Genomic DNA, 13,464 nt, shown 5'->3' on the forward strand with positions numbered 1-13,464 from the left:
CTTTTCCTTACATGGAAAAGTAGAAATTCTAACGTAACTTTTGTTCATTTTCTCTGCTGTGAAAAATAAAAGTTTGCTGGATATCCAGTTGACATCACTGTAGTTAGGTATCAGTCAACATGAAAGAATATTCACCTAGAAATTGTCATCAATTTGCAAAAAGTAATAATAATAAAGTCAAACATGATATGAACAGAGTCTTCTATCTTGAGTTCTTATCCCACAAGCTGATTCAAAGCAGTAAGAATTGAATTTAAAATTTTAATGTTTGCTTTCATTACTATATCATGTTATGTATAAGCTGCTTATAAAAGAGCTTATGATTAAGTTCAGTTTGGTGTTTATTTCCTCTCCATGCAAAGAATTAATGTGAGCATAATGATTTGCCTGTAAGTTGATCTAAGTATTTTTCCTCAGCATCTGCTACTGCTGTGGAACCTGTGAAAGCTCAGAAGTACTTGAAAGCAGTGGCACAGTGACCACAAAAGCTATGCTGATGGTGAAAGAATGTGTGAATATGCATATCAAAAACTATTTTGAATAGAAAATTTTAGGGAAAAAATGGAAATCAGTAAATATATTCAAAATTAATTTTTATTTGCCTGATGTCACTAGTCCCCCATGTTACCCTAAAGTGAAATATCTAAGATGTGTAATGTAATGAAATTCATTTGTAGAACAGCAGCATATCAAACAAGACACCTCTAGAGCTCTTACCTCCCCAAAAATGTAACTGAATGAACAGTTTGGTATAGTGTGCTAAGCCTTTTTTGTGGCCTTGGACACAAATGGAATATGGAAAACGCAACTTCAAACTTTAATTCAAACACAGATAAATTCTTCTTACAAAAGTCATTGCAAGATTATATGGTAAGAAAATGTTATAGATATTTACAAAATCTCCAAGCAGGCTTATTTTATCACTCAAGCTCATTCACTTAGAGATTTCATTCACTCGCACCCAAAATCACATGTGTGCAGCAAGACATACGCCACAATGATCTAACTAGAATTGTTTCTGTGAAATTGTTTCTGGAGAAATTATGCCAGTTACATAATCATCACCATGCCTCTCATTCTTGATTCACAAAGTGTCTTTGAACTTGCGGTATTTAACTGTTAGCAGTTACTTAGGTTTTTTAATTACTTGTTTTATTATTTTGTTTAACACCACCATATATCTTACATAGTTCCCTTATTTTCCTTACCTACATATGTTTGGTGGCATTTTCTTAATATGATCTTTATGTCAATTCGTGCCCTGATTATATTTGAATGAAATCACACGTATAGCATTGTGTAGCAGTTAGTGCATACCTTTTCTTTAACCCATGTTTTGCATGTGCACACATACACATGCACAAGCATGCTCCCATTCATGCTCCATTCATACCAATCTTAAGCTCTGCTGTGAGAATCTGTAAAGATGTTGATAAAGGATGGAAGCTACAAGGCACTGGATAATTATGCTGAATAGGTAGCTGTTACCTGAAAAATACTGTGCAGTAGTAGAAAAGTTGGTTATTCATTATCTTCAGTTGAGGCTAGCAACAAGATGGAGAACAGGAAAAGTGGAAGCCTCTATTACCTACCTGCAATACTGACGGCAGAAAAGACCACCATGTTATAACTTAATAACAATGGCATTGTTATTAAATCCTTAAAAGCAGCTATCCCAGTGTACCTTCTTACATGAAGCTTCATCTCTTTGCTCAGGAGCTTGCAATACTTCTTGTCTTTTAAAACAGAAGACAGGCTGATCTCTTTAGACTTGAAATCTTGTCATGTCCAGTTAGGTACCCTAGAAATAGAAGCATTGTTCACATAGTCCTACCGATGTACTATTCATACAAAGTAGTTCTGAGGGTCTTTGTTCATCCCTTCGTTCAGGGTACACAGATCTCAGTAAAATATTTTTTGCTTTTGAAAATCCCAGTGTCCTAAATAAAATGCAGAGATCAAGGAGCTAGCCAGATGGCAGTTGCACTGTGAAAAATGTACGTTGTTTCTGCTCTGCATACTAGCATCAAACATACTAGCAATACTGAATAGGATATAAACTTTTTAAGAATGAAGATTTTTATCCAACAGAATATAGGAAGTTTTCATTGAAAAATGGAAACTCATAAGCCATTATAACTTACTCATATTTAACTAACCAGAAAACTGCAAATGCTTCTAAGAGAAACAGGGATTTTTAAAGCCAGGTGTGATGATTCCAGAACATTTTTGTCTCATTGGAATGTGCTGATTATAATAGTAATTTTGGAAAAATATTTAACAATTATATTAAATTATTCAACATTACAGCCACTCTTTAGCATGCAGCAATCAAACTTTGGTTCATTCTTCTCTCTTTGCAACCTTACTTCTTAATTTTAGGGTATTCTTTGGTCAAACAGTGTCAAACGTTATTTTACATTCTTGAAATAAAAATGTATATTTTGCTTTATTAATTTTAATGGTGTCCTGGTTTTGACTGGGGTCGAGTTCATTTTCTTCCCAGTAGCTGGTACTGTGCTGTGTTTTGGATACAGTGTGAGAATAATGTTGGTAATGCACTGAACTGATGTTTTAGGTGTTGCTAAGTTGCAGTTATCCTAAATTAAAGACTTATCAGTTTCCTGTGTTCTGCCAGCGAGCAGGTGCACAAGAAGCTGTGAGGGAGCGTGGCCAGAACAGGTGACCCGAACTATCCAGAGGGATATTCCGTACCATAGGATGTCACGCTCAGTACATAAACTGGGGGGAGTTGGCTGGGGGGGAATCGCTGCTGCGGCATCCATCAGCGGGTGGTGGGCAACTGCATTGTGCATCACTTGTCTTTTCCCGGGTTTTATTTCTCTCTCTTTTTGATATTTTCCTTTTCATTACAATTATTATTATTATTTATTGATGTTATTATGTAATTTTATTTTAGTTATTAAACTAAACTATTAACAACTAGTCTTGGCTGGAAGATAATAACTAGCACCCTGCCTTTCAGCTGGACCTGCTGTATGGCTCAGACTTGCAAGGGAAGTCCCTGGCTTGCCTCTGTCATCCTGCTTCTGGATGTTTTCCAGGGTAGGAAAAACCAGGATATTTAAATGGTTATATTATCCATCAGTCCTGGATCAAACACTGGCCTGATTAACAGTGAATAGACATCAGACAAAGATTGTTAGGAAGAAGTAAAGTAATATCCAACCCAAGTATTATGCCAAATTTATTTGTGCAGTTTTAAGTCTAGAACTTTAAAGTACAATCTTATTATGAAATCTCTTCCCCAGAAGCATTTCTTCCAGACCATTTAAGGGAAATGTATCAGAGATACAATTCCTAAAGTCAAGTTCCATTTTTAGTCTGTTTTAGAAGCTTGTGGCTCAGAAGCTGAATTATCTTTATGGCTTAGCCTAGGGAAATTGATACAGGTATGCTTGCCTTTGCCTTTTCTTCAGGGCAGTCATAACAATGTATGTTTTAAATTCTATTTCCAGAAGTAAACCTCCAGCTTTCCAAGTTAATTGCAAATATATCTTTCAGTTCTTGCAGACAACTATTACACCTTTTTGCTTTCATTTATGAACTGAACATTCAGCTAAGATGTTTTGTAATAAATAAAATAGCTGTATTGTTATTTACTGTATATTACAATATTCAGCAAACAACATATTATTGTTCTAACCAGAAATCATTAATCTCTATTGCCTATAGATGTTGTTTACCCAATGTATTTATTTTAGGTAGAAACTAATCTGTATTTTTCTGCTGTTTTCTTTCCTGTACTCTCATGTTTCCTGGATATACTGTTCAGTCAAACATTACCTTTAAACTAAGTCACTGGGGGTCCAAATCATCAAGTATTTATGGATTTTTTTTTTAAAGGGGCACAGTTTTATGGACAACAGAGGAATTACACATTTTTATAGTGGTAGTCTTTTGAAGATAGAGAGCAAGGTATCATAGTCCAGCAAATAGTGATATTGGTGAGACTGGGCTACAAGTTTGTTAGGACACAATGTCCTAAAATTTTGATAAGAGAACTTACATAATAAACTGCTTGTCAGCTTTCTAATGGAGCGGTTCAGAAAAAATTCAGTCTTTCTCTTGAACAAGCACAAATACTTTGTGTATAGTATGGTTCCGATGCTGAGGTGATTGTGACTTAAAAACCTGGGGAGTTCTGCTTAGGCTTCTAGATTAGATGTATCTCAACAATGCTTATTGGACCAAGGAGAGATGTTTTAAAAGCATACAGATAAAATTTGCATTCCTTAAATTTCTTTACAGTTTTACTGTATTTGATTTCAGATAACCATGCTTTTATTGAAGCCTCTGCATTATTTTTGAGGCTTTATGATGTAAACACAACACTATACTTGGAAGTGTTTTTATTTTCTTCAAACACTAGAAGGCAACTAGTAAATGTGATCTACACATCAAAACTTTCTGATAGCATCCAAATGCTTCTCAGATATTTATTTGTAACTTGCAGGTTTTGCATCTTCAATAATCTTTTAAATTATTTGAGTTTCTTCAATTTTCCTATAGTTAACAGCTTTAGTATGGGCTGCCTGTGGTGCTGCAAGCCCTTTGAATCTCAACTTTTGCTTTCTGCTAATTTTAAAAGCTGATTTTTTTCCCCAGTAGCACCAATAGCAACATTTTATTTGCATACAGTAGTAAAATGTTTTAATGTACTTTACACATTGTTATGGATAAGATCACCATCTTGTCACATAGTTTGGTACTTTAACTCACTTCTCACAGACGTCAGTAAACTCCTAGTGATAAATCACAATAGTGGATCAAAAATAAAAATAAAAATAAAAAAAATAAAAATAAAATATAAGTTAATCCTTAGAGCTTAGTTCTGTTTCTTTCTGGAATCCCCATGGTTTGTTTTTAGTAAGCCAGATAGTTTTTCAGAAAAATAGTGAATATTATAAATTGTGTAGCAGTATGCACTGACTTTTTCAGAAAAATACTAAATTGTAAGACTTAGAGTAAAATCCAAATAGTGGCAGCATGGCAGCAGTACAAGCAAACAACAAAATATGCAGAAAATGTAACGGAAAAAACTGTGCTGGTTTTTGTCTGTCTTGTGACTTAGTCAATCCATTTTGGCTTCTCATAGTTCTGATAGTTTTGACCTTGTTTCTTTTCCCTACCAATTTCATATGTGCATTTCAAACCAAGCAGGCATTTTATTATACTTCCAGTTTCTGCTTTACTTTAGTAATGAATATGGATTCTTTACTGCTCATAAATTTTAGTCAGGAAGTTATTAATCTGTTCTGCAGTGAGAGAGTAAGTTTCTGTTAATGAAGTTATGTCACAGTTAGTCTGTGGAAGTCAGTGAAGTTGTATACTAAATTAACTGCTAAGTGAGACCACTGTATCATTCAGTGTCATATCTGAATTACCTGATTACGTGTTCCAATTTCAGTGGTTATGGGGCTTTTTTATTTTTATAGCTTTGCACAAACTGAAAAAATGTCTGTTGTTAACTAAAGACTTTGCAAAGTTTTACTGTGTTTATGCTAGCAAATTTAAAATTCACATGGTGTCCTTTCTGGGTCAGGTATCATTAGAAAGCTATAATATTCATGTAAGTTTAGTTATTATTTTAGTTATTATTTTCTGCTCCTAGTCTTCTAGCACCTAGTAATTAAAAAGAAAAGAAGAGGGTAGAAGATGAAATAAGGCATAGGTTTGTAGTGAGTAAAATAGGGAAACAGAGTAAAAGTCTGGATAATTTTAGAAAATGTAGCTCTTACCAGTTAGGAAATTTTAACTATTTTTTTCTGCACATCAAAAATGGCTTGAATTAAACTATAGAATTCTGGAGAGCTGTTTGATGTCTGAACTGCCAAAGCTCTACTTGTATGTAAAAGACAGCAGATCTAAAATTGTTAACCACTGTCTGCTTATGTTTCATCTGAAGCTCCACAAGAAGATTTTTTTGTTGTTCTTTGGTTTCATTTTACAAGTGATTTTCTAATGCTGTTGAAACTGATTAACTCCTGTGACAAGTTACCTGTTACAGTGCCAGAATTAAGAATTTTGGCCAGCATATTTTAAAGCATGGGGGAGTAATTAGGTGGATAAATCTGATTCCTAACACCAAAGAATTAAGTTGGCTTTTATACTTTAATTAAAAGGTATTTTGAATACCTAAAAAACTTAGAGGAGTGTTATTTTTATGTATTCAAAACATTTTGAATCCTATTTCAGGAGCTGAAGGGTCAGTAAAATAGTATTTTGCAGAAAGTAATGGAGCTTTCTTAAAGTATAGGTTTAGATTTACAAATATTTCCAGAAGTTGATCTTTTGCCTGGTATTTGTAATTATAATGCATAATGAGAGAGGAGTTAAGAATTCTTCCCAGATGAACTGCCTGGATTGCATCTGGATTTATCAATAACAAGCTCATTCAGAAGAGTTCAGTGCTACTGTGATGCCAGAGATGAAGTTTTATTCTTTATTACAGTTGATTAGTTTTACTATTGTCTTCAACAGGCATAGTATTTTACACTGAGCCATTACAGAAAGTGAAACTTGATATAAATGTCCTAGAGATAGGATAGGTATAGGTGTCTTTTTTTTCCCGAAACACTGAAATCCCTAAAGTTATAAAACTATTTGTTATTCAGATCAAGAGTCTTTCTGTTGAAAAGTGTACTTTCTGTCTTTTGTTATTGTTATTTATATTCATGTCATGATTGCCTAGAATATTGAACGGATGTTTTTTAAACTTTTTTAAAGTAAAATCTCAGTAATTACATGAGGCAGTGCTGGTTTATGTTTACTGGAAACAAAATTAAATATTCCCAACTGATTAAACTGCTTCTCAAAGTAGTGCATCGAGTGGAATTTTTTGTTACATTTCTGAAGTTAACTTAGCATTTTACAGTCTGCACAATTCCAATTTGAGTAATAGTTAAACCACACTTTATTTAGCTTTGGGGTTTCTCTTTCCTTTTCTAGTGGCTACAATTCTTTTTCAAAAGTGCGAAGCATCCAAGATGTTGCCATTAAGACCTAGGACAGAGTAAATTGTCAGTTGTGTTGGAAGTGACAGGCATGATCTTCAACCTGTCAGATTGATTGTTGAGACAACATTTCACCATCCAAAACAGCATTCTCATTTTTATCATTATGGTTTTGTCCTTTTATAAAGATTCTGAGAATTGGCTAGTGAAGAGTTTTGGTTTCCAGGCAGCTTTCTCAGGCCTTCTGTGCTTATGAGAGAAGTTTGTTGGGTTTGAAAAGTCTTTTATCCTCAAACAGTAATGTTGTTTTTTCTTAAGGTAATGAAACGTTATTTTTTAATTACATAATTACTGGGAAGTCAAGCTATTTAGAAACAGAAGGATTTGATTCTTTTTGGTGTAAATTAGCTGATCTTATGGTATGCTGTTCCTAAGCTAATTTCCACAAGAAATTGGTAGTGTGCTGTAATATCACCTTTATGAATTCTTAATTATCACAGTGAATTGTTAATGCTCTAGCTTCCCTTAGTAATTGTTTCTTCTGTTATTTAAAAAATAAATAAAAATGTGTAAGTTCTTTTGTTACTTTTCATCAAAATTTTATTTTGAGATGGAGAAATCAAAGTGAACGTACATTGTATGATCTTATTTAGGAAGAATTGAACAGAAAGGATAATTTTGTACTTACTATTTTTGTAGGTATAAGCCTATGCAGAAAGTGGATGGAGTTGCAGATGGCTTCACAGGAAGTAGTCAACAGACAGGCACGTCTGTTGAACAAACTGTAATTGCCCAAAGTCAACATCACCAACAGTTTTTAGGTATGAAAGCAGGTTGTATACTGCTGTATAAATAAGTACAATGAACTTCATTGTTACTGTGAATATCAAGTCACACAAGTACAGTAGTTGCTTCTGAAGTTATTGTGCCCTCTTTAAAATTCTTAGAACAAAAAAGCACTTAAATTATATGTTCTGTGTTGTGAGCTTTATGTAATATTTAGTATGCATCATGTAAGTATAAAAAGGAAAAAATATGCAAATTCTGTATTGCTGTGATACATTTAATATTACATAAATCACAATGCAGTTGCTGCGCAACGTTATATTAGACATGCATATTGAAATTCTTTCAATGAAACTTGTGTCCTGCATGTGCATTAGAGTGCATTTTATTCATAAAAGTGAGGGCAGTGGCATTGCATTTCAATTGCAGGTTAGCCATCCAGTTTTCAAAGTGTGCTGCAGTTTTAAAAGTGGAAAGAGCCAAATATTTTCAACTACAACCCCAAAGTTCATCTTCAAAAATGTCCAGGTGGTGGATTCGTTGATCCAATTAAGCATGTATTCTCAGTAATGGAAATAAATGGTAATTTAGTTATTTGTTTAAGTAGGAAGACTCTTTGGCTGTGTTACTGCAGAAGGTGTAGGCTTTTCTGGTTGAGATTTTCAAGCATCAGATCCTTTGGCCTAATTTTTCTGGTTTTGAAATCAGTCAGAACATAAGTGAAGCATTAAAATGTTTTGAATCATCCTTTGCAAGAACCTTTTAATCCAGCATTTTTCTCTTACATCAGCTTGTCTCTTGGAAACGTTTGTGACAAATAGTAAAAGCACGCATTGGCTCTAATTGAAAGTCTAGTAAACTTCAAATAAATACGTATATTAGAGTCTACTAAGCCCCATCATATTTGGCTACTATTCAAGGGTTAATCTTTCAGAGACTTACATAGACATTTTCCTTCATTCTGTAATATTCTCAAAATGTGTGTGTTAGCTTTTCTATATAGGTGTAGTATGTACATGACATTTTCTTTGATGCCTTCAAGAATATATTTTTATTTACATTTTAAAATGCTGGCTAAATTTGTTTACAATTCTAATATACAACAGGTATGAAAAGCTTTTCTCTTTGAACATTATGACCTTTTGGAATTTATTTCTTTGTATTATCCTTAAATTTTTTCTTAATCATACAGTAACTGACACTGTTCACAATAGCCCTCTCTCATTATGTTGTCATGGAAACAGATGCCTCTCGAGTACTTCCAGAGTTTGGAGAAGTTGAAATAAGTTCTCTACCAGATGGTACTACCTTTGAGGACATCAAATCACTGCAGAGTCTTTATCGAGAGCACTGTGAGGTATTTCCTATAAACCATATCTTTTTAAAGTTCATGACTTCTAGTGAAGGTCAGTACAAGACAGTAATGCCAAATATATTACAGCCATGTTAGTGGTATGTGACTTTCCCCCAGGATATCTTGCTTATTTCATTGGAAAGGACATTAGTAAAAATATTTTCCTTGGAGGGGGCCCTTTACAGGGGAAAAAAGTAATACATGATAGACGCTGGGAATGCAATGTTTTCAGAATGTTAGAGAAACTAGACTTCAGATTGAACATGCAGATATTTGGTTTAGTCAATAGGAAATGTAAATCAGGTTAAATTATAATTTCTTTTTTTCACATTAAAAGCGGTACATTTTTTCCCATTTTAAAGAAGCATTGAGATGTTTAAACCATATTTGATATTGAACAGTGTGTCTTTTATTTTTGAATGTGCTTTCAAACCTATACTGAGTTATGAAAATTAATAAAATGGCAGGATTCCTTTGTGTTTGCAGTAGCATTAAATATTTTCTTTGGGTGAATTCCTCTGATACGTTTACATAGCCCATGCTCTTTTATGGAGGCTTCCATGGATGTGCACTTGGTCTTACTCAGGTCTCTGTGCACACCAGTTTATAGTGCTGGATAATTTATGGATATCAAAGCTATAAAGCCAGATATTATTTATAACTTGAGAAATGTACAGTTTGCCTTTGCTCCACTATGTGATGAAGGAAAAAACCTGTAATTCTAGTTGAAGTTGGGAGTAGGGGGAAGCTGGGTAGAAGACAATCTGTATTTGTGTTTTATTTTCTCAGGCAATACTGGATGTGGTTGTGAATCTTCAATTCAGCCTGATAGAAAAATTATGGCAAACTTTCTGGCGCTATTCTCCCTCTGCTCCACCTGATGGCACTACTATTACTGAACCAAGGTCAGTAAATATTTCTCTTCATTACTGCTTCTCATAATAATATCATACAAGTGGCCAATTGATTTTACCTGCAGTGCAATAATTTCTTTTTATATGCTAATTTTTCAAATTAAATTTATGTTGTCTGGCATTTTTGTGTAGGCTGGGTATATGCCAAAGTGCAGTCTTAAATGATTGTCATCGTATTTTTTAATTTGCTTGGACAATTGCAGTAAATGTCTTTTCCCAGTATTCTATCCAGTTCTTTTAAGCCAAAAGGATCATTCATACATCTGCATAATTTATGAACTGTAGCAGAGCTATGGAGGCATTTTTAAAATTAATTTCCATGTCACACAATGTGTTAGAATACATTTTAACATCAATTGCAGGTTTTTCTGCTGTAAATGCATTATCATTTATTTGTTTGCTACATTTTTTCACACCAGCAATCTGAGTGAAATAGAAAGTCGACTTCCAAAAGCAAAGCTGATTACTCTGTGCAAGAGTGAGACTATTCTGAAATGGATGTGTAACTGTGACCATGTGATGTACCAGGCTTTGGTGGAGATTCTCATTCCTGACGTCCTTAGACCTATTCCTAGTAAGTTGAACACCTAAAACATTTTGTCAGGATTTTTGTGCATGCATGTATGTGGTGGTCTTATGCCTCACAGGGCAGCTTTAGGAATAAGTTTGTAAGTTAGGAAAGTATTGTGTATCATTTATCCATATATTTTTTGTGTAGGAAGTTGTGCTGGGAGTTGATGGATACTTTGTGTTTTAAAAGTAACTGAGGGTTTTAGTGCAGTTGGAAGACGTAGTTTTCAAGATATAGTTTCATATTAAAGGTACTTCTTTCTTTGTGTGTTATATTTTCAGATAAAAACATCTTCTTTTTATGCTGCCTCTAGACTTAGACATAACTCCTGTGGCCCTGAGCCAATGTGCACTAATGCCAGTCAGTTCTTTCACTAAATACAGTAGTTTTCAGTTTAAACATTACATATTAATTTTTGATTAGTCTGAAAATTTATATGATCTTTGTCATTCCATTTTTGGACTGTTAATTTTTTGTTCCTTATCAGTGGCTGCTGAAATAAATTTTGTTGACTGTTAAGGCAATAAAAAAATTAACTCAGAAATTTTTAGTCCAATGTATTTTAATGTGAGGGTGATGAGACACTGTCACAGGTTGCCCAGAGAAGCTGTGGCTGCCCCCTCCCTGGCAGTGTTCAAGGCCAGGTTGGACGGGGCTCTGAGCAACCTGGGCTAGTGGAAGGTGTCCCTGCCCACGGCAGGGGGGGTTGGAACTACATGATCTTTAAGGTCCCTCTGACCCAAACCATTTATATGATTATTCCAATCTACTATTCTTTCTGTCACATATCTTGCATGACAGAGTCAGTAACTGTCTGGCCAGTCAACTGTTACCGGGAGTGCAGTTTTCTTTTTGAAGTTAATTTTACTAGAATCCATCGTTACTTCAGCAGTGTATTTTTATGGCTTTTTTTGGTAGAAAATGAATTTATGTGAAGTTGAACTTCTTTATAAAGCATTTATTGTCTCGCATATGCTGTGCTAAATATTATAAAGAAATCATGTCAGCAACCCACTATAAACCTCATAACTCCTATGTACTATATCCTTTACATGAAAAAACAGTAGTCACTTTATAGAGTTGGATTGATATTTTTTAAAAAATTAGGGCCATAAGTAGCTTTGAAACTAACAAATTATTTTGTCATGCTGTGAACACCTCTTCTGCTATAGTGACTCCAGCAGTAATAAGTAGTCTGTAAGAATATTTGCAGGTAGTGTCTTGGAGAAATGTTTTATTGAATTTTTGCTTGTCAGTGAAATAAAATTACATTTTAGTAATTTGCATATGATACAAAAAAATGTTGGAACTTGAAATTTATAAAATCTGAAGGTCACCCATTTACAATGACAGTTTTACCTTTTTTTAAAAATGTAAGTTTGTGGTAGAGATTGATGTAATTTATCTTTTCATCTATGCAGCAGAATAAAAATGTTTTCTCAAAACTACACAACTATTGACAACCATTACTTGGCTAAATTATTTGGCATTGGTATTTATTTGACATTTTACTTTTCTATCTAATAACAATGCAAGTAGGTAGGATATTAATTTTAGAATAATAGAGTCTGTCACAAGCAAATTGGCAATGATAAAAAGCCCCACAAATTTCATTACAACATTTAATACGTTGAATTAAAACTCTCTTCCAAAAACATTACTTTCTGAATAAAAAGGTGGTGCAGACATGGTTTTTCACTGAACCTTCTTTTTGCCTTGCATTTCACTTGCTTCTCCTGCACAGCCTGGCAGTCTCTAAAGAAGTTTTTATATAATAGCTCCTCAGCTTGTGGCATCTTTCTGCCTTGTTTCATAAGATGCATCGGGCATTGCCAGTACAGGGTTTCAGGAAAATGGACACAATCATTTAATATCAATAACTACAGGCATCAGGTCCTTTTCATGCTATTTCTTTCTTTCTAGAATTACCAGTCATATTTGAATAGTTGATACCTACTGTGTTTGACATTCCTGGTTTTGGGATGATTATCGGACTTCTTGATGCAAACACATCATCTGATCCCAGGACAAATTCATCCCAAGAGACTTCTGCCTCTATTTTGTGAACAGTCCAGTGGTTTTCTGCTCAGAAGTCCACCCACTGAGCTACCTATGGAAGACAGCTAACGTATTTTCTTACTTTATCTTTAGGACCAGCAAACTAAATGGCTTTTTCTAGTCAGCTTTCCTGTAATGATGGTCCATACAAGTTCCCTCTTCACTGTTAAATATTTAAAATATTATTAATTTTTTAACTTCTGCTTTCAAATTAAAGTATCTCCAGCCATTAGAAGAGACCAAGAGGAAGGCTTAAGGTTGTACTTAATGGTTGACGATGACAATAATAGAGCTGGGTGAAGTAGACAAATTCATCATCTTCTGTGAGAAAATAGCAGTTTATAGGGAAGTTTGGACTCTGTAGATGAAAGGGGACTGTAAATGCTTCATATAAGGCATGTTTATGATTTTTTTTTCTGAATAAATGAAAAGATACAGACAGCAGCTGCTTAAAAGAGGAAAAAACAGTAATTTGGAAAGTGTTTGAAGTAAGCATATGATTTTTTAAGGTTTATCTTTTTTCATGTCTAGATTTTTATTGTTTTTCTTTTAGAAAAGTCTTACTGTGCTGCTCAGCTATGTGATACATATTAGTGGAGAAGAAAAAAAAATACCATTGAAGAAAAAATTGTTTTATTTTTAACCTCTATGTTAAATTTATCAGCTGAAATGTTAAGCACCCACAGAATGAATGAAGAATTGCTGTGCATAAAACAGAAAATTCCTTTTCCTAAGAAAAGTGAAATGCTGTCCATTTGAGTCAGGAATAAAGACCATAATTGTCTAATGTCTTTGGCAATAGAT

The 13,464-nt window shown here is 34.0% G+C and overlaps 1 protein-coding gene across 3 annotated transcripts in view; it reads left to right on the plus strand.

Annotated features, from left to right (window-relative positions):
• The window catches only part of RFX3 (regulatory factor X3), a 140,572-nt gene that overhangs the window by 111,696 nt on the left and 15,412 nt on the right, over nucleotides 1-13,464 (plus strand). For 2 of the 3 annotated variants that reach the window (XM_074931611.1, XM_074931612.1), the window contains 4 exons: nucleotides 7,677-7,798; nucleotides 9,008-9,120; nucleotides 9,907-10,022; nucleotides 10,451-10,605. In XM_074931611.1, the coding sequence (XP_074787712.1) occupies nucleotides 7,677-7,798; nucleotides 9,008-9,120; nucleotides 9,907-10,022; nucleotides 10,451-10,605 (506 nt within the window). Of the gene's footprint in view, nucleotides 1-7,676; nucleotides 7,799-9,007; nucleotides 9,121-9,906; nucleotides 10,023-10,450; nucleotides 10,606-12,525; nucleotides 12,704-13,464 lie in introns of those variants that run through there. The other variant, XM_074931613.1, reaches the window with a different exon arrangement.

The sequence above is a fragment of the Athene noctua genome, chromosome Z, assembly GCF_965140245.1.
Source record: "Athene noctua chromosome Z, bAthNoc1.hap1.1, whole genome shotgun sequence".
Lineage (NCBI taxonomy): Eukaryota > Metazoa > Chordata > Aves > Strigiformes > Strigidae > Athene > Athene noctua.